This window comes from Callospermophilus lateralis, chromosome 3 (genome assembly GCF_048772815.1).
Source record: "Callospermophilus lateralis isolate mCalLat2 chromosome 3, mCalLat2.hap1, whole genome shotgun sequence".
NCBI classification, from domain to species: Eukaryota; Metazoa; Chordata; class Mammalia; order Rodentia; family Sciuridae; genus Callospermophilus; species Callospermophilus lateralis.
The window spans coordinates 178,839,215-178,862,248 of NC_135307.1; the positions used below are offsets into that span (position 1 = coordinate 178,839,215).

Sequence of the window (23,034 nt, forward strand, 5' to 3'; positions counted from 1 at the left end):
CTGGCTCAGAGGGGGGGGTTCAATAATTGATAAGATTATTGAAAGTATAAAAAATAAACACTGGAACCCCATCATAACATGTGGCTCTTTCAAAGAGTTGTCAAAGAGACAACCTCTCAAACGTCCTTCATTGCATAACCATAAACACTGAAACAATAACACCAGGCAAACTAGGATATTGAGTCCTATCCCCCAAATCAGCATTAAAACGGGCTTTCAATGTACCTAACGCTGCCAGCAGGGCGTGCAGAACGCTGACAAAGGAAGCAGCTCTCTTATCGTAAAATTGGTCCAGGGTGGCCAAGACATCTTGAACCACATCTGCTACCAAAGGAAGCAGGCTAGCATCTGAGTTCCGCAGCATGACTTCCAAGACCTTTGGAGTATGAGGATGCAGAGCTAGATGGCGCAGATTTAAAGAGATGCCATTCACCAAATAATCTGAATTTTGATTGATCAGGTGCTGCAGGGAGTCATAGCCACAAGCATGGCAAATGTCTACCATGGTACTGGTAGCCACCTGACTAATGAGCAGGGTTTGGTCTCCAGCTTTCTCCAGTACTGGATAGAGGGCTGACATCAAGAGCAAACGAAAGTCTTTTCCTAGTGCGTACGCAAACTGGCCAATCCCTTCCAACTGGATGCATATTTGCCAGATGTTGCTGTTCAAGGAGCAGATAGTGGGACCTGGCTTTGAGAAGGCTGGAGAAGACAGAACTTGGTGGGTGTGTACATTGGATGTGATGGCCTGGAGACCTGGCTGCTTCATTAGCTCCTCTCCCTCTTCAGTTTCAATACAGGTAACCAAATACCAGTTTTCTTGGCTTGTATATTCTTCAAGTATAGATGTCACAATCCCTCTCAGTTCCTCTGGGCTCATTTCAGTATGTTTTTCATGCAGATCCTCCACCTCCAGTCCAGCAGCCCCTGTAACCAGTTCATTAAGGATCATGGCGGCTTGCTTCCGGTAAACCACAGATTCGTGGTACAGTTCCATAAAGTGATCCACAAGTAAATAAAGGTTCCCATAATAACCAAGAAGCTGACAAACCTGCCGTAAGAGCAAGAACACTCTCTCATCAGTGAAGAATCTGAAGTATCTCCTCTGGACTTGGTTCCATGGTCGCACAGATGAGGAATTTGGGGAAACATTCAGGTCTTCAGCATTCCAACGCCGTTCTTCCACAATTTTGATGTCAGCCACATCTAGTTCTAGAACTTGGATGAGTGCTTTGGCAAGGCGCTGGAGATGGGCCACAGAGTTGAGAACAAAGTTTACTTTTGGGCCCAAGAGTTTCAGATAACCAAGAAACAAGGAGAGAGTGGAGAATTTGCCCTGATCATCCTGGGAGTTCATTAGGCGAGGAAGAGATGTGGCAAGGGAATGTAAACTTTCTGACAAGATGTCAGCAAGGGCTCTGTTGCCCACTACTATTTTCTGATCTGCAAAATGTCTCAGAACTTTACTGCACTTGGATTGGACTTCAGGACTCTCATCATTTACTAGGCCCACTAAAGCCTTCAGGAGGGGACCAGCAGACTCAATCAGTGACTGACTGCACTTCAAAAGAAGGACCTCCACAAGTTCTACCAGTTCCAACCTCACCTTCCAGTGTGGGTGAACTGCAACATACTCAGTTATCTTTTTAATAAGGATTGCCAACTTGTCACCAGTATTTTTTACCCAATCTGCTTCCCTATGAACCATTAGCTCTGCAACTCTGTGCCCCACTGCAGGTTTTGCTGGGATCTTCGAGATTCTCCTGAGTTGTTCATCAGCCATAACGAACCCCACTGTCTTGTAAAAGATCTTTAGGGAAGATACAACGATGCTGTGGCCTTGTTTAAAGTCTCCTGTAATAACTCTCGTCAGTGCAGTTGAGATTCCAGGTAAAAAAGAAGCAAACAAATCCCCCAGCTGCTGTTGCTCAGTCTCATCCAAGGACCTTGGATGGTCTTGACAATCACATTGCAAGAGTAGAACTTGTAAACATTTTAAGGAAGCAATTTTAATTTGCTTTGATTTCTCCTGTTCTGCCAAGCCCAACAGCAAAGACACAGCAAATCCTAATCGAGGAAGAATGGAGGGCTCATAAAAAGTCAGAATGATGTCCCCATAAGCCGAGTGCATTAAGGTGCTAAGTCCCCGGATCACAGCCAATTTCAACTCCTCTGACACAGCTGCAGGTTTTTGGGAATTGGGCGAATATAGACAGGCAGAAAGTTCCGAAAAGAGTTCCTGGAGAAGCTCTTGCTCTTTCACGCATGTTGAAGAAAGGACAAATGTGAGGCACTCTACCACGCTCTGAATCAAGCTCTCCCTCTTGGGACCTGGGGTCTTTAGCGTAAATCGCAAGGGGAAGAGGACATACTGCTGAAGTTCCTGTAGGGCACTGTCGCTCACGGCTTGTAATTGTGTCTGCAGATGTTCCACATTTTCTACTGTCTGTGTCTTTGTGAGCTGAACACAAACTGGACGTAAGACACCAAAGGCCTCCTCAGGAGTATCAAAAACTGCCATTGTGCGAATCTTCCTCTCACCGAGGGAACATCCTGTAGGCTGGAGGAAGGAATGATTTGATAAAGAGGGTCAAGCTCAAAGCAAATATGAAATGAACTTGTATTCATTCATTCAACGGGCATTTAAGGGAGCCTATGTGTCAGCCACTGCCTAAGACACTAGGGGAGGAAAAAAACTGAAATGAGATAGGTGCTATTTTCAGAAGCCTCCAGTCGAGTGAGGGAAGTAAATACAGAGTTATGAGAGTCTCTTAAGGATTAGGATAGACTTCAGCGTGGGATCCTCAGGGCGTGTGGAGGAATCATATCCCTGCAAAAGCCAGGATGGGATTCACAGAAAGATGATGCTTGAACACAACTTAGGGGAGGAATGAACAGGAACCCGTGGGCTAGTCTAAGGAGTTTGGATTTTAACTGTGATGGTGACAGAGAATTGAAAGTTTTATCTTGTTAAAGTTGAGGAATACATAGCATAAAACATGCTGCCTTAATGTAAAGCTCAGTAAATTATGTACAGACCCATGGAAGCACTACCCAAAGCAATTCAGAGAATATTTCTAGCATCAAGAAGTTTCCCCCAGGCCCTTGTGCATCAATTCCTATTCCCACCACAATCCTGACTTCTATGACGAGAGAGTCCTTTTGCCTGTTCTTGTCATTGAGAGGTTTTTTAGTGTGGGTGGCTTATATGATCAACTTTATGCAATTAAAAGACCCCCTGGCAGCTGGGAATACAGAATAAGGATCAGGGCTGGGTGAGACTGAAGGCAATGCAAAAACAGATGGGAGTACCTAGAGGGATGGGGAAACCAGGAGGGTACATTATCACAGAAATCCTGGGAGAAGAGATTCCTGCAGGATGGAAAAAAGGCAGGCAAAGGAGATGAGTTTATAGGTAGAAGCAGAAGCTGAGCAACTTAATACCTGAGAGTCTTTCTTTTGTTTGTGAGGAGAAATTCAAAGTCATGGACTGACCGTGAACAAGAAAGGGGATTAACACAGGGCTTGAGGAGAGAAAAGTCTCCTATTCCCTCTGGGGAAGCAGGGCTTGCTGGGAAGCTTTAAAATGCGGCTCAAGGGTATGGAGGATTGAGCTGAAGCTGTGTATAACCTAAAATTTTGGCCCTGGATGGAGGTTTACAGATCATCTAGTCTGGGGGTCTTTCTCTTTTTTTTTCTCTGCTTGCTATGGCTTCTGAAAAGATGATGTTAAGAAAGTTGCTGCTGCCGGTCTACCCACAACTCAATAGTGCTCTTGGTCCCAGTGGCTATAGGACTTGCAGGCAGGTAGTGACTGGTGGGTGTGGGCCAAGACCTGCTCAGTCCACAGAAACCTAGAGTTGGGTTTCTTCCTCTCTCCATCAACAGGGATCTCTAGGGCATAAATGGGACTCTTTAAACCCTAGAGAGTCTGGTCCACTGAGCTCCAGGGACCCTTGTGAGGAAGGGCACTGCTGGCCTCTGTGTGGCTTCTTGAGAAGAAATCTCCTAGTCTCTGTGTCCCCAAGAAGTTAGAGAAAGGAAGATCAAATCCTCCTTATTGCAGGTTAGGAAACTGCCATGTGTGGATGCCACAAAGCTTGGTATGGGCATCAGCTCTCACACTGATGATCCAGAGGCTGCTGTGCCATCTCCCCTGCACAAGGTATCACTGGGCTAATGAGTGGGAAAGAATGATAACTGCTTAATGGGACCCAGCAGTCCAAAGCAGGAAGAGTATTTCAGCACTCCTCTAGGTGGTCAATCTTCGATAACAGAACCACTAAAAGAGGCAGAGAAGAATTTGATTAAAAAGACCAATTAAAGAAGTTCAATTATGGGACAGACAAATTTCTTAGAATTAAAAACATAAGAGTTTCCATACCAAAAGAGTTCAATTGATGCAACAGAAGAGGAAGATGTTAGTTGTTGAGACCCACTGAGTGACCTGGAAGATCCAGTAGAACTTTCATAAAACTCTGAGCAGGAATATAAAAAGCTGGGAACTGTGGGACAGATCTGGGAGAAGCAAGTGTAAATAACTGGGAAATTGGAAGGGGAAAAGGAACAGATGGAGGAGCTAAGGCAAACAAACACCCGAAACATTTCCCTTAGTTGTCAAAAGATTTATCTGGATATTGAAAAGCCTGAAGGATACACACCTAGTTGATTTCAAGTAAAATTCCCGAACTCTAAAGATGAAGAGAAAAATCATAAATATGTTCAGGAAGAAACAAATAACTTAGGAAAGAAAAAGAGACTGACTTTGAACTCTTCCTCTTCAACCATGGATCCTAGAAGACAGTGGAATAGCACCTGATCATAAATAAAGTGTTGTGGCCTCTAAACCCTATGAACGGCTAAGTCATTCACCTGTCAAGGTGGAAGAACAACATGCAAGGATTTAGAGAAAGAATCACCCATATGTTTTACTAGAGAAGATGCCTGAGAATGGGCGCTATTCAAACAAAACAGAGATCCAAGATGGGAAGATGAGTGAAAAAGGAAACAATGGTAATTTTTTTTTCTTTTAGCAAGGAAAAATTTTCTTCAAATAAAATGTTTAAGTGGAAACTCAATACATAAAACAAACAAAATCTAAGGGTCTCTTGTCTCTGGTGTGTGGACAATAGCCTGGGGCTCTGTGTCTCTCTTATTCACTTTAAGAGTTTCATGAAGATAACGTGGGGGCCCCAAAGTGGTAGTCCAAACTATGTCCTCAGATGATATGACAAAAACTATAACAGCACTGATGAAATGGGAACACACATTGTCCAAAACTGAACTCATCTGCTTTTTCTATTATATTTCCTTTGTGATTTATGGTCCTCACTCCAGCCAGGAACCTTAGTATCTCTGCTTTCTTTTACCTCCCTCTTGATCCCACCACTCCCTCCATTTCGCCACTGATGGTAATTCCACGTGTCACACTGCACTGACTGCAACAGTTTCCTCTCAGGTCCCTTGTCTCCTGTGCCTGCCCTTCTTGAATCCACATTTCAAACTGACATGTGATCTTTCTGATCACACTTCTCCACGGTTAAAATTCTTCAACTACTTTCCCACAGCCTGATGAAAGTACAAACACATTTTACCATAGCTTATAGGACCCTCTGCCTTTAGGCCCTGCTTATCTCACCAACTTCTTCACTCTTGATTCACTCCCTGAATGCTAAACAATAATCACGTAAAATTATACAACTTCTAAAAAGATGGTGCTATTTCATTTTTGTCTCCTTTCTCCTACCACTGTATGCACCTCTATTACAGTGACAGGCTGCATTACTTGTGCACGTGTCTCACCTACTTTATACCGGGGCTCTTTGAGGCAGCGGCAATTCTAAACCTAGAAGCAAGAACATGTGATACCTGACAACAACTGTACAAATTCTGCTTTCAAGTAGGATATAGTACAGAGTGGCAGGTCGACACATGTTGAAGACTAACAAAGTCCAATAATTTACAAAAATATTTCTTAAAGTATTCATTACCTGAACTAATAACCTAGCAAGGGGAGAATGTTCAGAGGGAGTCAACAATCAGTTGCTTTTTTTTTTTTTTGCCCTTGGTACATTTACTGATCCTGGACATGGACTCAAGATTAGGGCATGGCTATCAATAAGGAAAGAGAATCCACAATGGTCATGTGAGGTTGGACAGACATAACTACATCCTTGAGGGACCTCAAAATGCAAGGTTTCAGCAGCTGGGGACAAAGAATACAGTAGGTATTTGGGTGTTCATCAAAGTTAAAGTGACAAAATGGGAGACAATACTTGGCTAGTATCTCCTCAAGATATTTAGCAAATTTTGAATCCACATGAAGCAGCAGGTTAAAGAACTAAGCTGAAAGCCTTGGAAGGGCAGAGCTGACTCCTGACAGTCTTTCAAGTCTAAGGAGACAGACTGCCTTTGAAGTTCTCAACTGAAAGCCCTGGGAATCACCCTCTATCAACAAGGATGACAGGATTGAGCCATTTCAGGATTGCAGTCCCGAGTGACCCAGCTTAATTCCTTAAATTCAAGTGTTCAGATCCCCACCTCTTTTAACCGAACAGAGAAGGGTTCTGTCTGGTGGAAAGTAATATTTCCTAGTGCCACTAAGATTCTTTTCAATGTCTTATGCACAATAAGAATTTTTTGAATATAAACCACAGAATTGATAATCAAGAGGAAAAACAGACAATAAAAGCAGACCCTTAGGCAACCCAAATATTGGAGTTAGCAGTCAAGGCCTTTAAAATAAACAAGATTAATATAGTCAAGAAAGAAAGGAACACTGTTTTTTTTTTTTTTTGAAAAAAGATGTTACTTATTGCTATCTTCTTTTTTACCTGTAATTTGAAGATATTAAAGCTACAAGTTGTAACTAGACAATTTAAAGAATTCAAGGTATGTTTTTCTAACATGAATTCAATTGAACTCATATAATTATACTTAAAAGGTGACTACATAGTTATTAAATTCCAGGATTATAGTTTATTTAAGTAGACTTTTACTTTTAAAACATGTTTAAAATATGGTGGTATAAATCTCAATTACTTTTTTGTTTTTTAAATAAAATATTCTCTACAAACTATTATTTTTTGGAAACTTTTATTTAAAATAAATATGAAAATCTTTCATTTTTCAAGTAAATACACATACCCAAAAGGAAAATACGGATAAAGTAAATAAGTAGAAGGGTAAAGAATTTTACCACAAAATTGGTTGGAATCTATTAAAAAATAAAATCAAATGAACACTGTAAAACAGAGAAATAAAGTATCTATAATTAAGAACTCAAGGCAAGGTTTTATCAGGTTTGTCTTCTGCTAAACTGGACTTAGCAGAAGACATGATTGATGATTTGGAACACAGACCAATTTAAAAAACAAAAAACAAAAACAAAAACAAAAAAACAACCCAATCTCAACCAAAGGAAAAATAATAGCAAACACAGGTGATAAAAGGCAGGGGGGATATACCGAAAGGTCCCACTGTGAGTCCCAGAAGACAGTACATAAAGCAGAAGCAATACTAAAATGTCCAAAACAAATGAAAGAGATCAACCCACAGACTCAAGAAATTCAGGAACTCCCAAGTTGAGCAATACAAACAGAGGCACACAGACACATTACAGTCAATCTATTGAAAATCAAAAACAAAGAGTAAAATCTTAAAAGCAGAGAAACGATAAAACTGACAGCTGACTTTTCAACTGAAATGACAAAATCTAGAAATCAAAAAATACTATAAGAAAATAACTACCAACTATGAATTTATACCGTACAAAAACATTTTTTAAAACAGATGGTATAGCCAGGTGCGGTGGTGCACACCTGTAATCCCAGCGGCTCTGGAGGCTGAGGCAGAAGGATTACAAGTTCAAAGCCAGCCTCAGAAAAAATGAGGTGCTACGCAACTTGGTGAGACCCTGTCTCTAAATTAAAAATACAAAATAGGGCTGGGGAGGTGGCTGAGTGCCCCTGAGTTCAATCCCCGGTACCAAAAACACAATGAAGGTATGGCTGGGGACATTAGCTCAATGATAGAGCACCTGCTTAGCACTTGTGAGGCTGTAGACTCTATCCCTCACAGGGAGGAGGGAAGTAAAATAAAGATGTTTTTAGACAAACAAAAAACAGAGGAAATTCACTGCTATGAGAGCTACACTAAAGGAAAACATAAAGTGGTAAAATGAATATAGAAGCACAGCATTGTAGGTAGGAATGAAGGAAATAAAATATGTCAATAAAAAGAATATTAACTGTATAAAGCAACAACTATTATGTCTTTTGTAGTTTAGGTGTATATAAAACTAAAATGCTAGATAATAAAAATGCACCGAATGCAGGGAAGGGGAGGGAGCTGTGTTCTAAGCATCTATATATAGTATCAGGAAATGGTAAAATCTTTTGCGTTAGAGTGTAGCATGTCAAGATGTTGAATGCATGTTTAAATCTACAGGATAAACTCTAATATAATTGTAAAGGGATATCTACCTAACAAGTTCATCAGGCAGTAAAAATGGAATAAAAATTTTGATTAATCCAAAGGAAGACAAAAATGAGGAAAAAGCAAAACTGATGAGCCAAACAGAAAACAAACACTAAGAGGGCAGACAGAAGTCTAACTAGAACAGGAGCTACACTAAGTCAGTTTCTCAGCAGTTATACTATTAACATTTTGGGCTGCATAATCATCTGTTGGTGGAAAGCTGTGCTGTGTGCATTGTAGGCTACTTGGCAGCTTCCTTGGCCTTGAGCTTTGGCCATGCATATATCCACAAGATGCCAAAAGCACTCCCCCAGGGGTAACAACCAAAAATGTCTCCAGCCAGGGCCAAGTATCTTGTGGAGCCCAAATACTGCCCCTGGAAAAGAACCATTGGTAAAGTCAAGATAATTTCAAGCAAAACCCCAGCAGGACTTCCGTAACATGATTCTAAAATGTTATGGAAGTGTAAATGACCTAGAGTAGCAAAGATAATCCTGAAGAAGAGGAAAGAAATTAGAAAATTTATACTATTTCATTTCAGAATTGACTATAAAGGTACAATAATTAGTGTGTAATTGGCATAAAGAAAGATAAATGGATTATTGGAGAATAATACAGTCCAGAAATAGAACTACACATAGAACAGAGCTCAAATCTAGGTCAACACATCCGACAAAGGAAACAATGAAATGAAGTGAGAGAAAGAAGAGTCTTTTCATTTAGAGGTGCCACATCATCCAGCTATCCATATGAAAAATACTTAGTAGTCACCAGAGCGTACCTAACCTTATATACACTGTTTCTTCCTATACATACATGTCTATGATAAAGTTATTAATACACTAAGCATATTAAGAAATTAGCAACAATAATCATGACACAGAACAATTATAACAATATATTAGAGTAAAAATTATGTGCGTGTGATCTCTCTTAAAGAGTCAAGACTAATAATGTTTTTGGACCATGGATAACTAGAGGTAACTGAAACCATAAAAACAAAACTGCAGATAAGGATGATGGTGTGTGTGTGTGTGTGTGTGTGTATGTTTTCGAGTGCATTCATGCGTGTGTCTTTCTCTGTCAAGATTTCATCTCATATCAGGTTTAAATGTGAAATGGAAAACAAGAAAGCTTTCCAAAGAAAACAGAGGAGAACATTTTTGTGAGCTTGCAGTAGGCAAAAGATTTCTTAAACAGGATATAAAAACAGGATACAGAAAAGGAAAAAAATTGGCCAGGTGTGGTAGGGCACACCACAGGTACTCAAGAGATTGACGGGAAGATTATAAATTTAAGGCCAGACTGCAAAATTTAGTGAGACCATGTCACCAAAGAAAATATAAAAAGGGGGTCTAGAGATACAGCTCAAAGATAGAGCACTAGCCTAGTATGCATGAGGCCCTGGTTTTAATCCCCAGCACTGAAAAGAATAAAAAAACTGGATAACAATAAAAATAAGAACTGTTCAGCAAAACACACCATTCTGAGGATGAAAAAGCAACCTACAAAGTCAGGAAGATGTTTGCTGTATATTTAACAAAATGCTCATATCCGAATATATAAAATATTTTAGAAATAAACCATTAAAAAAATAACTCAGCAGAACTATGGAGAAGGACTTGCACAGATCTATAACAGCAAAGGATATACAAATGCTAGTACACACAGAAGGCTATTCAACATCATGAGTGAAGAAAATTCAATTCAGAAGGGCTAAATTGAAAAAATAAAGGAAAAAAAAGGAAAGGAAAATACTAGACATTAGCAAAGATATGAAGCGACTAGAACTCTCAGTACTGGTTGATGCGTAAATTGGCATGATTACTTCAGGAATTCTTTTGCGGCACCTGTTCGTCTAAAGGTACATATAGGTGTGCTCTATGATCTAGCCATTCCACTCTTTGATATATACCCAACAGAAGATGAATAGTTTCTCAGAAGATGTGTTCTAGAATACACCACCACAATCACCCTTTAGGGAGGATACTCAAATGCCATCTACAGTAGAATGGATATTGTGGTATATTCTCTCAATGGAATGTTAAACAGATGAAGATTTATCACAGAGATCTTCTAAAGAATGGGTTAAGGCTCAGAAATATATAAACCAGATTTCTGTAAGAAAGACAGTATAACACATTGCTACTTTGATATAACTATAAAAGGCAATCATATAGCTTTATGGGATGGCCATGAAATCATACTTGTGTGACAATACGTCAATTACAGAAGGAACTGTCTGAAGATTTAGAGCCTTATGAGTCCTAGATTCTACTCCTATAAAGTGCAACCCTGATTATTTAAAGTGGCACTGCTGTGAAGTCTGATGTTTCTACAGTTAACATCAACAGGGGTCTTCTGGCCCAAAAGTGATACTGGGATATGGCCTGCAGAACAAGCTCACTCCAGGTAAATACAGAAAATGCTTAAGAGTTCAGATAGTAACTGAAAAAGCATGAATGCGCAGTTCTAGGCTGTTCCCCCTTTCTAGTTTAATGTACCCGTGTGGTCTTGGGAAGCAGCCACTGCAGGGGTGGCAGAAGAGACCTGCAACTAGAGAGTAGGCAATCCTCTTCCCCTGCTCCCCATCTCTCAGTCTTGTCACCAGATGAGCTATGTAAGATCACAGTGTACAGGTGGTGGAGACAAATGGAACACTCTGTACAGGACAAGGTGTAATACTTTACAGACATTTAAAGGATAGATGGTGGATCAAAGGTACATATACTATTATCACACAAGCAAGAAATGAAAAGGGTGGGGAAGAAGTGCAAAAAGAGTTTGGAAATAGAATGAACACCAACAGAGAAGCTCTCGGGAGGAAGGAGGATCCCTGCTGGAGCGGGAGGACTATATGCGTGGAGCTGGGCAGAAAGGCTGCTCAAAGCAAAAGGCCTGTCACAAGCAGTGCCCAGAAGGGAGAAAACTCATAGCACCTACTAAAGAGACCACAGAGATGCTTCACCCTGGAGTGACATTCTCATGCAAGTGCACGCTGGGAGCTTTGCACTCACTGTTCCTCCCATCTCCCATGGCTTGCTCCTTGCCTCGCACAGTGCTTTGCTCAAAGGTGACTTCTGAGCGAGGCCTACCCTCTCACCTCTCCACCATGGCACTCCCTATCTCCTTTCTCTGTCTTTCAAGTTTTCCTTAGTGTCACCTGTCAAACCAGATTATCCACCTATTGGTTTCCTCTCTCCCTTCACTCAAACATAGGCTCTAGGAGGCAGCGATCTTTGTTTGACTGGCTTGTTTATTGTTTCTGGCACAGAGCAGTTATTCAATAAATATTTGTTGGACTAGTGGCCATAACCCAAGATCTGGTTCTCTCATTGGTAGGATTTTGATGCCAGCTATGTCTGAACTGCATTCTTCAGCTACTCGCCACATTAGTCTTCTCTTGGGGTCAATTATTCCTGCAGATAATTGATCTCATCGATCAGGGGAGAACCTCAGTATATTCATTTTGGAGGGCAATCACAATTCTAGATTTTGGCTGTATGGTAGCTCACTTTTAGGCTGTTTCCAGAACAGGAAACAGCATGAGTTCAGAAATCTTTTGCTTTGGTTTCTAGTCTGGACTCTTGCAGTACCTGGTTACATGATTTTCACAAATTTTGGTTCCTTCAACAAAAAATAAACTTGATAGATGATTTGCAAAACTTCTAATTCCAAATGATTAGTTTATGAAAAGGAAGACTGGGTTTAGGATCTCAGAGATAGAACTTCAGACATTAGAATTGCCAACACAAGTTCTTGAGTAGGAGGAACAGAATATATTTTTTGTTTTTGCTGAAAAAGTCCATCATATGCCAGGCATTTGCTAGGTATTTTATGTACATAAATTCTTTATCCAAGAGCTGAGAAGCCCAAGGATCAGAGAAGTTAAGAGATGTATACATGGCAAGCAGGTGTCAGTCAAGGGATTCACCTCAAGCCTGACTGAGTATAAAGACCGTGTGTGTTCTTACCACTACCAGAACTTCCTGCTTGCCTGTTTTTTTATTTTTTTGTGGTAGTTGGGTGGTACTGGGGATGGAAGTCAGGGGAATGCTAACACTGAGCGACATCCCCAGTCCTTTTTATTTTATTTTGAGATAGGTTCTCATTATGTTGCCCAAGCTAGCCTCAAACTTGAGATCCTCCTGCATCAGCCTCCCAAGTAGCTGGGATTCCAGTTGAGTACCATGTCACTTGGCTATTATCAGAATCAAGGAGTAATGATTAAGTACAGATTTCTGGGCTGCACACCAAATCTGCTGAATCAAAATCTCTTTTAAAGGGGGCAGGTATACTTGGGAATCTATGATTTTAAAAGTGCACAAGGTCAGTGTGATGAACATCCAGGGGCAGGAATCCTGAAAGATGTACAGTCGACACAGGCTCTCCATTCTCAAGAACAGGCACCTGGTGATGAAAGGGGGACTTGTCCTTGTTCAGTACTCCACCTGGCAGTAGAGCTGAGTATGCTGGAGGACTATAGCCTTTGGTTATTTCCCCGTCTCCCCAACAAATGGCACATTCTTAGAGCTGCAGCTTTCCGTGCTGTTCCCCTGCCCCCGGTATAGTGTCTGCCAGGCAGTTCCCACCAACTCACTGTCTAGTAAGTAAAAGAAGTAATAGGAAGAGAAGCCCAAGGATCCGAGAAGTTAAGAGATGTGCACATGGTAAGCAGGTGTTAAGACATTTAACCTTCAGCATTCTTCAGCATTCTCAGGTTTTGTTGCTTCCTACCCAGCCTTCTACCTAGAAATGTTTCTTTAGCACATACTATGTGCCATACACAGTGCTAAGCTCTTGAAGAATGAAGGGAGACGAAGGTTCACCATAGGGATTTGCCCTGCAAAAGGGAGATTTCTGCAGAACACCAAGTACACATACAAGAATGTAGAGGCTTGGCAATCACTCTCGGCTCACTTCGTTCTTCATTTACTACTGTCCTCTGAAGAATACTTATGAAACTGTGCCTTGTGATACATGAACGTTACATGCCCATCCCCTTCACAACACAAGAAGTTCTTTGGCAAGTAATATATTTTACAACAGTAGTTTTTAACTTAGAAAATAATGTGCATTGAAATATATATGGTAAATCCCCATTCTTCAACCCCCACTTATGCCCTGGCATTAGAAACGGGCATAAACTCTCCAAGTGACTAATAAGTGCACATGTATGTTTATTTTCTTTATTAACAGTTAAATATTTATATGAATAAAATTCTGTTTATTTATATATATACACATATACATATGAACACAGATATAGAGAACTTCTGCTTCTGGGGAGATGGAATAGAAACCTACCTTTTCTTAAGCTGAACCAAAAGATATAAAACAAACATAAGATAACTCTGAAAGGCAGAGGCAGGGAAGGAAACTTGTGAGGGTTTTCAGGACCTGAAGAATGACGGGGTACTAAGCAACCTGGGTTTTCTTTCTGCCTACAGATCCTCACCTTGAGCTGAAGAAGCACCAACAAGGGCAGGGACAAAAAAGCCCAGCGCAACCTGCGCTCCCGAGCTAAAGGGCTGGAAAGGGCAGCCTGGAAAGACAATAAGCTTTTGGCAACACTGTTCCGCTCTAGTCAAACACTAGAGGAAGTACAACGCCCCCCCCCCCCCCCCCCCGCCCCTCACCCCAGCAAAGGCCGACTGAGGCGTCTAGACTTCCACTCCTGTGAGGGTGTGATGAGGTGCTCCCAACATGCCCACAGGGGGGTATCTAAGAAGGCCAAGTAGGAGGAGGAATTCCAACCCCACCAGCTCCAGAATGAGTCCTTCCCAGTCCCACATCATCCCGAACAATACACTGTTAGTTGGGGGCCACACAGGGAGCCTAAATTGCCATACCCACTCAGCAAGAAGGTACCTTTCTTACTCCTTACCAATGAGGTGTCAGAAAAGCCCTGGTGACAAGTCAGGACCATTACCATTGCCCAGTGGTGACAAGGTGACCCACCACAGTGTAAGTGGAGACTAAGTGGGAAGCTGAACACCCACCTCCAACCAGTAGTAACAGGGAGCTCTCCTTGGGTGCCGATGGAGGCTGAGTGAGGAACCTGGACTCTCTATTTCCATTTGGCAGTAATGAAACAGACTACCCTCCTACTGGAGTAGGAAAGCTATAAGGGAATTCCAGTCAAAACAGAAGACTTAAATATAATCTGGAGTCTCAGAACATTATATACAAATGTCCAGGTTCTAGTGGGGGGAAAAAAATCACTCATCATACCCAAAACAGGAAGAACTCATACTGAATGAAAAGGACAGTCTTAACAACTATCAACAATAAGATGACAAAGATGTTAGATTTGATTAACAGATTAAAGCAACCATGATTAAAATATTTCTATGAAGAATTATGAACATGCTTCAAACAAATGAAAAAACTGAAAACCTCAGCAGAAATATAAGATATAAAGAACAAAGGGAAATTTTAATTGAAAATTCATTACAAAGAAAAAGCTCAGAGGATGGGTTCAACAGTAGAGTGAAAGGGACAGAAGAATCTAAGGGCTAGAAGATTGAATAACAGAATTTCCCAGATAGCTGAGTGTGGCAGCACACATCTGCAGTCCCAGCTACTTGGGGATCTGAAGTAGGAGGGTCACAAGTCTGACATCAGCCTGGGCAACTTATCAAGACCCTGTCTCAAAAAACAAAAAAGACCAGGGATGTGGCTCAGTGGCAGAGTGCTTGCCTAGAATGTGTGAAGCCTAGGATTCAATCCCCACCCCACTCCAAACAAACACACAAATGAAATAAACAAATAAAAAACAGAAGCTAAGGGGCCAGTGGGACTATCGCAAAAGTAAGAACCTCAGAAGGAAAGGAGGAAGAAGTCAGGGTGAACAAGTGCTTAAAACAAATAATCGTTGAAAAATCTATTCGAAATGTTAAGTGAACCCCAAATAATATAAATTTAAAGAAATTTACAAAAAGACATATCATTAGATTTCTGAAAACTAATGACAAAAAAAAATCTTGAAAGCAGAGAAAAATAATATCTTGCTTACTAGGGAAAAATAATTCAAATGATAATAGATTTCTCACGAGAAACCATGTAGGTCAGAAGGAAGTTGCTTAGTAATTTTCAGGTGCTGAAAAGAAAGAGGACTGTCATCGCAGAATCCTAGGAATGGCTAACCCAGTGTGGTGGCACATGCCAGTGATCGCAGCTGCACAGGGGGTGGTGGCAGGAGGACCACAAGTTTGAGGTCAGTCTGGGCAATTTGGGAAGAACTTTTCTCAAAACAACAACAACAACAACAACAACAACACACACACATAAATAGCTAAGGAAGTTCTCTGAACAGGAAATTTAGAAAAGAATCTTGGACATCAGGAAGGAAAATGATAAGCAAAAATATGTGTGAATACAACAGGCTTTCCTTATGTTCTTGAGTTTTCTAAATTGCATTTAACAGTTAAAGCAAAAATTATAACGATATCTGATGCAGTTCTAAATATGTATGCATGAGATTTTAAAATTAATTATAAGTGGAGGGAAAAGAGATACAAAGGGAAGGTTTTTATACTTGACTAGAGCTGGTAAAGGCAAGTTACTAGAGACAGAAAGGGGATAAGATAGTGGTTAAAGGGTAAATCTAGTAAGAAGACATAGTAAGACTAAATGGTTAAGCATAAAACAACAGCCACAAAATGTGTGAAATAACCCCATGCCATGAGAGCCTAACACACATTCAAGTGCACGCTGAACATGTACAAAGAGAGACCATATGCTCAGCCATAAAACAAACCTCAACAAATTAAAAATATACAGAATGTTTTCCAACTTCAAAGGAATCAAGGTTGGCATTACTAGAGAGATAACAGGAAAATCTCCTAACATCTAGAAACTAAATAATCTATGGAACAAAAAGGAAGTTTAAGGGAAACAACCAAAAATACATAGAAATGAATGAAAATGAAAATATAACATTTTATCAAAATCTGTGCAAAGAGATACAGCCAAGCTGAGAGATAAATTTACAGTATTAAGTCATATATTAGAAAAAGAAAAAAGTCTCAAAACTAAAATCCAAACTTTCACCTCTCAAGAACCTAGAAAAAGAGCAAAATAAACCTAAAGCAAATAGAAGGAAGGGAATAATAAAAGATCAGATCAAAAAATTAATGACATTAAAAACAGAAAATAAAGAACATCAATGAAATAAAAACCTAGTTTTTTGAAAACATTAGTAAAATAGACAAACTTCTAGCAAGATTGGTAGAGAGGGGCTGGGGCTGTGGCTCAGCGGTAGCATACATGCCTGACATGTGTGAGGCACTAGGTTTGAGTCTCAGCACTGTGCATAAATAAATAAAATAAAGGTCTATCAATAACTAAAAAAAAAAAAAAAAAAAAAAAAAAAAAAACTTAAAAAAAAATTGGTGGAGAGGGGAATGAGAGAGGGAGAAATAGGAATATCATAAATTACTAATATCAGTTAAACATTTAATATCAGTTAAAAATTTTCAATACAGAATACCACCAATAACTTTTTATTTTTTTGGTACAGGGGATTGAACTCAGAAGCACTCAACCACTGAGCCACATCCCCCGCTCTATTTTGTATTTCATTTAGAGACAGGGTCTCACTGTCTTTCTTAGGGTCTTGCTAAGTTGCTAAGGCTGGCTTTGAACTCACAATTCCCCTGCTTCAGCCTTCTGAGCCACTGGGATTATAGGTGTGTGGAACCACTGCAGGCCCATCGATAACTTTTAACATATATTTGACAACTTAGATTGTATTAGTATGCTTTTTGTGACTTTAATGAAATACCTGAGCAAGCTACTTAAAAAAAAAAAAAGGTTTATTTTGGCTCATAGTTCTGGAAGGTGCAAGGTCTAGGAGTTGCATTAAGTGACAGTCTTCTTGCTGGCAGAGTTCTTGAGGTGGCACAGGGCAAGAGGCAGGGAGTGTATATTTGTGTGTGCTCTTATCCTCATTTTATGAAGCCACTTCAATTATGGGTCACCTCTCTAATGACCTTAAATAATCCTAATCATTTCTCAAAGGCCTCACCTCTAAATTTCAGTCAGATTGTCTATCTTCCTAATGCCTCAGAGAGGAATTAAATTTCACATGCAACCTTGAGGAACATTCAGACCATATCCAAGCTGTATCTATTTTGTAAAATCAAAATGGCTAAAACACGAACTATCAAAATCTACACATGAATTTGTCATTTAAAACTCCACGTGACAGAGGTGGTAGGAGAAAAAGAATATGAAAACGAATCTCCAGGCCAGACGGTTTCATTGGCAAATTCTACCAAATATTTAAAAAAGAATTAGCACAAATTCTGCACAATCTCTTTTAGAAAAAGAAGAGGAATAAACACTTTTCAAATCCTTTTATGAAGCTACTACTATTATAGTACCAAAATCAAAGACAATATAAAACTTTTTAAACTACAGATCAATTTCCCTCATGAATACGGATGCAAATATCCTAAACAAATTACCAAGAAATAGAATTCAGAAGTATAAATAAAAAGAATTATACACTATGACAAAGTGAGGTATGTAAGGATTTTGGGATGCGAGACTGGCTCAAAATCTGAAAATCAACCAGTATAATCAATATTAAAAGGCTTAAAAAGAAAAGTTACATAATCATACCATCTTCATTTTCCAGACTTCTTAATGTTGATGTGTCCTAGGACTCAAGTTTTTTCTGAACTTATTTCTCCTTATGACATCCACATTTTTCTCTCTAGCCCAGAGCTCTCCCTTGCACACCAGAATCAAACACAATTGCTTCTTAGGCCCCTATGTATACAATTGACTCTCTGTATCCATGGGTCCCACATCCATGGATTCAACCGTAGATCAAAAGCATATAAAGGAAACAAAACCCCAAACATGTAGACTTTTCCCATCATTATTCCTAAATAATACAAAATAATAACTATTTACATAGCACTTATATTGTATTAAGTACTCTAAATTACCCAGAGATGATTTAAACTATACAAGAGGACATGTGTAAGGATATATGCAAATACTGTGCCATTTTATATGAGATTTGTTATCAGAGGAGTTTGGCACCTGCCAGTGGGTGGGGGTGTCCTAGAATCAATGCCCTGAAAATACTGAGATATTGTACTTGGATAAATAAATTTCCAGCTGGATATGTCCAAATCCAAATAAATTGGATAAATTTCCAGCTGGATATGTCCAAATCCAAACTCTTGCTTTTACTCACCTGTAGGTGATTTATTAAACTCTTGTCTCTCACGGCACCCCATATCCGGCAAATCCTGTTATGTCTTCCTTAAAGTATTCCCAGAATCTGTCCCTTTCTCACCACTTCTATGTGGCCTGAGTCATCCTTTTACCTGGGTTATTACAACTGTTGACAAACTGATGTTCCTGCCTCTCTTGTACCATGACTATTTTCTACCTAACAGATACAATGTTCCTCCTTTGTTCCAAACTATCCAGGAGATTCACCTTTCATTCAGAGTAACATATAAGTCCTTTATACAAGTGTCCCTGTCACGTGTGGTTTACTTTTCTGGGCTCATTTCTAACAACTCTTCTGGTTCCAGCCTTACTATCCTTTCTGTTCCTCAAAAAAACAAAAAGCAAAATAACAACAACAAAAAAAAAAACCCACAAACAAACAAACAAACGAACAAACAACCCAACAATTAGTCTAAAAGTTGGGTTTTCCTCTGCTTGGAAGGATAGCTTTTGGCTTGTTCTCTCATTTCTTTCAGGATCTGATCAGTGAGGCCCCTTCTTACAAGCATATACACTCCTGTCTGCCCACACATATACATTCTTTATCTCCTTTACCCTCCATTTTATTCAATGCCCTTATCATTTCCTGACTCATATATTTATTTTTCTATCTTCCCCAGTAGAAAGCAAGCTTCTAAAGATATGGGTATTTTGCCTGCCTACAAGAGTGCTTCAGACTTAGGTGCTCAAAAATTATCTGTTGAATGAACCACTGGCTCAGGAGTGAAGAATTTGGGATCAGACATCAGATAACCTTGATTGACTCTTGGCTCTGCCATTTCCTAGCTGTGCCCAAATAACCTTGGCTAGGTTACTTATCCATGTTTTTTGCTTTCTCATATGTCAAATAGTGATAATAATCCCTACTCTACAGGACTGTTGTAGGGGCTAAGTAGAAGAATTTATGAAATGCACTGAATACACATAATTTGGTTTAGAAGCATATAGTATGTGACGATGTTATTTAATATTGAAGGAAGTCTACATATGGACTCAAAAGCTGTACTTGATGATGACTACATATTGACTGTGATTTTAGGTTATTCACCTCTTATATTAACTCAAGTATGACTCAAGTGCTAGAGTTAAAATGATGGCTAAGATGGAGTCTGTTCCCTCAAATATTAGTTACAGGATCTTGGGTAGGCATGATGTCTCTGAGCCTCATTTGTTATACGGGAGAGAATATAATACTTGCTTCATAGCTTTGTTGTTAGGATTAAATGAGTTACTGTGTGAAAACAGTGTCTAGCACACAGCAACCTCTGGATGTTAGCTCCGAGTATGATGATTCTGGTCTGAAGAAGGGATAAAAGCATATAAGCCAAGAACAACAATACCTAAGAAAGCACAAAAACAGATACCAACTAGAACAATATTTCCTAAATTGGGACCAGCCCCCAACTAGGAAATTCAATGATGACTAGGAAATTTTAAAATTCTGCTGTCTATGAAAACCTTCTACTATCCCTGTAGTAGTTGGGGGAAAAAAATTCTCTGATCTGATAACCGGAATGTAATACGTCAAAAAAAAAAAAATATATATATATATATATAGTAAGGATTTAAAATCTCCAATACTGTGTCCCCAGCGAGGTCAATGGACACCCTGGGAGGGCAAGGGAGGGGAGGGTGCACGTAACTCCCCAGTGAAGAAACCAGTTAAGGGCAGAGGGCCCAGAGGGTGTTTGATGGGGCAATGCGGCCACAGACCGAACGACAGGACTGGACATTAAGGGGTCATCTGGAAACTGAGTGGGGGCTCGCCGGGTGAGAAACAGCCAAGGCGTGGAGGCACGTGGGTGTCCTGGAAGACCCAAAGAGCAGCTTTCTGGGGGGCGGCCTGAGAGCTGGACACAAACGGACGTGCGGCCCGGGGCCTGCCAGGTGAGAAAGAAGCCCCCTTCCCACACCCAGGTCACGACCTCTCGGCCTCGTAGTCCTCTCACGATTCCCTTCCAAGGGCTTCCTTCTGCTGGGCTCCCTCTAGTTCCCGCCACTCTTCCCTTACCTCGTCTTCCAGTCTTTCCCTCACTCTCCCGCCTCTAGAGCCCCGCCGGAAATGACGCGCTAAGTAACGCGCCGAACCGCGCCAGAAAGGTTCTGAGGAGCGGGAGAAAGGGCTCCGGTGAGACTCACTGCGCCGGCGTACGGGCAGGAGCGCTCAAAGCGCTTTCCGGGGGCTCGAGGAACTGCTCTCTTTCCCGCGGTCTGGTTCCTTCCAAGTGGCCTGAACAAGGCTCAGAGAGGCCGCCGCTTCCAAAAGAACGTTTTTCTACAGCTCCGGCGCTTCTCGGTGCCCGACTACTCCGGCCCTTGCCCTTTGACCCCGCTCTCGCGGCGGGGGTGAGAGGTCGGGTGGCCATCTTGTGGCGGCGGCGCGGGCGGTTGTTACAGCGGAGGCCCATCCCCTCCCCCGCCTTGCGCCCCTGGCAGTCTGTCAGTCGGCAAAAAGTCCCGCAGTCTGTCCGGTGAGGCCCCAATCGCACGCTAATCCCGTCGCACTGGGCGGCCCAGGCCGCTCCCTGCCGGGCCTCACTGCCGCCACTATGTCCTCCTTCTCGGAGTCGGCGCTGGAGAAGAAGCTTTCGGAGCTGAGCAACTCCCAGCAGAGCGTGCAGACCCTGTCCCTGTGGCTCATCCACCACCGCAAGCACGCAGGACCCATCGTCTCCGTGTGGCACCGAGAGCTCCGCAAAGGTAGACGCCTCCTCCCACCCCGGGCCCGGCGGTGGGTGGTCCTCCGTCCCGCCCGCTCCGCAGACCCCTTAGCTTCTCAATCGATCCTTGCTTTTCAGGCTTGAGTCTCTGCTAGCGCTTCTGAGATTGGAGACAATGTTACCCCCATTTCTAGGAGAAGGAAACCGAGGCCTAGGAAGGTGTAAGGTACTTGTCTGAGGGACCTGGGACCAGGGCTCAGGCGCTCAGATTTCCATTTTATCAAGTGTTTTCCCTCAGGCTGCTTCTGACACTTGTGACTATTATTCTCTTGGCGGCACGGCACTGGGCACCCGTACCGGCCCATCCTGCTGTGTGCCCGGTTCTGTGCTGGGTACTTGGAGTTAGAGCCAGTGGAGTCACACTGCACAGACCGAGTCCTGCACAGCCACTTAGTAACTGAGTGGTACTGAGCGATTTTCTTCATCTCCCTGTGCTTCTCTTTTCTCATCTGTAAAACGGCAAGGATAGCTGCCACATACAAAGCCTTTATTCCATGCCAGCCACTCTACTTACACCCTCACACTCAGTCCTCAGAACCACCTTGTGAATGGGGTAACCTCATTCACCTGCCATTGATTTCAGGCCCCATTCAGGAACTGACATTCATTGGGCTCAGCCAGTTATGTGCCAGGCACCGTTTTGAACACTATATTTACCGCAGGTTGCCTCTGCCAACTGCCTTGAAGTTAAGCCTGACTTTGCCACTTACTGAACACAGCAACTTAACCTGGCTGCCCCTTAGTTAACTTATCTGCAGCATGAAGGTAGAGATAACTGATAGTACTATGTCTTTATCATGTGCCAGGTGCAGTGCTCATATCTTTACATATATTGTCATTTTTTAAAAACTCTTAGGGCCTTATGAAGTAGGAGCTTTTAGATGAGGGAAAACCTTAGGCTCAGATAAGCAAATTGTAGTGAGAAGTAAACAGGATTATCCAGATGAACATTTAGCATAATGTCAGGCACAGTAAATCATGGTGATATGGACTATGGATTACTCAGCCTGAGGCACGGTGTCTTCTATTTATTTATTTATTTATTTATTTATTTTTGTATCAAGGATTGAACTCAAGGGTACTTGATCACTGAGCCACATCCCTAGCCCTATTTTTTGTATTTTATTTAGAGACAAGGTCTCATTGAGTTGTTTAGTGCCACGCGGTTGCTGAGGCTGGCTTTGAATTTGCCATCCTCCCATCTCAGCCTCTGGGCACCACCACACAGGCAAGACATGGTCTTTGCCTTCAAGTTGCTTGCAGTCTGGTAGGGAAAGATGGGCACCTTCACTGCTGTTTGATACCCTGATGAATTTCATAACAGGTAGAAGAAATGAATCTATTCTGGACACCCTATAATGCAGTGGACCCTTTGTAGTATAGGAAGTGTTCGTTACTGTCTGTTTTCCAGATAATAAAAATGAAGTGACTAAGTGGTATTTTCAAGTCTTCTGAACTGGTGAGGCTCAGACCCCAAATTCTAGGATTCTTTCAGGAGACCCAGTTCCCCAATTATGATATGATGAGATCCCCTCTACTGTAGGTAGTAGGGAGTTAGAGCCAAGGGCTCCCAGAGTCT

General features: G+C 41.3%; 2 protein-coding genes across 5 annotated transcripts in view; one reads left to right on the plus strand and one right to left on the minus strand.

The window, feature by feature from the left end:
* Tti1 (TELO2 interacting protein 1) overlaps positions 1–20,787 on the minus strand; it is a 47,214-nt gene extending 26,427 nt beyond the window's left edge. The window contains exons 1-2 of one of the 3 annotated variants that reach the window (XM_076851832.1): positions 20,747–20,787; positions 226–2,560 (exon numbers count right to left, since the gene is read on the minus strand). In XM_076851832.1, coding sequence (XP_076707947.1) covers positions 226–2,521 — 2,296 coding nt within the window. In that variant the 5' untranslated portion in view covers positions 2,522–2,560; positions 20,747–20,787. The other 2 variants (XM_076851835.1, XM_076851833.1) reach the window with 2 other exon arrangements.
* Positions 20,788–20,885: 98 nt separating this feature from the next.
* The window catches only part of Rprd1b (regulation of nuclear pre-mRNA domain containing 1B), a 49,655-nt gene continuing 47,506 nt past the window's right edge, over positions 20,886–23,034 (plus strand). For both annotated transcript variants that reach the window (XM_076851836.1, XM_076851837.1), the window contains exon 1: positions 20,886–21,435. In XM_076851836.1, the coding sequence (XP_076707951.1) occupies positions 21,285–21,435 (151 nt within the window). In that variant the 5' untranslated portion in view covers positions 20,886–21,284. The remainder of the gene's footprint in view (positions 21,436–23,034) is intronic.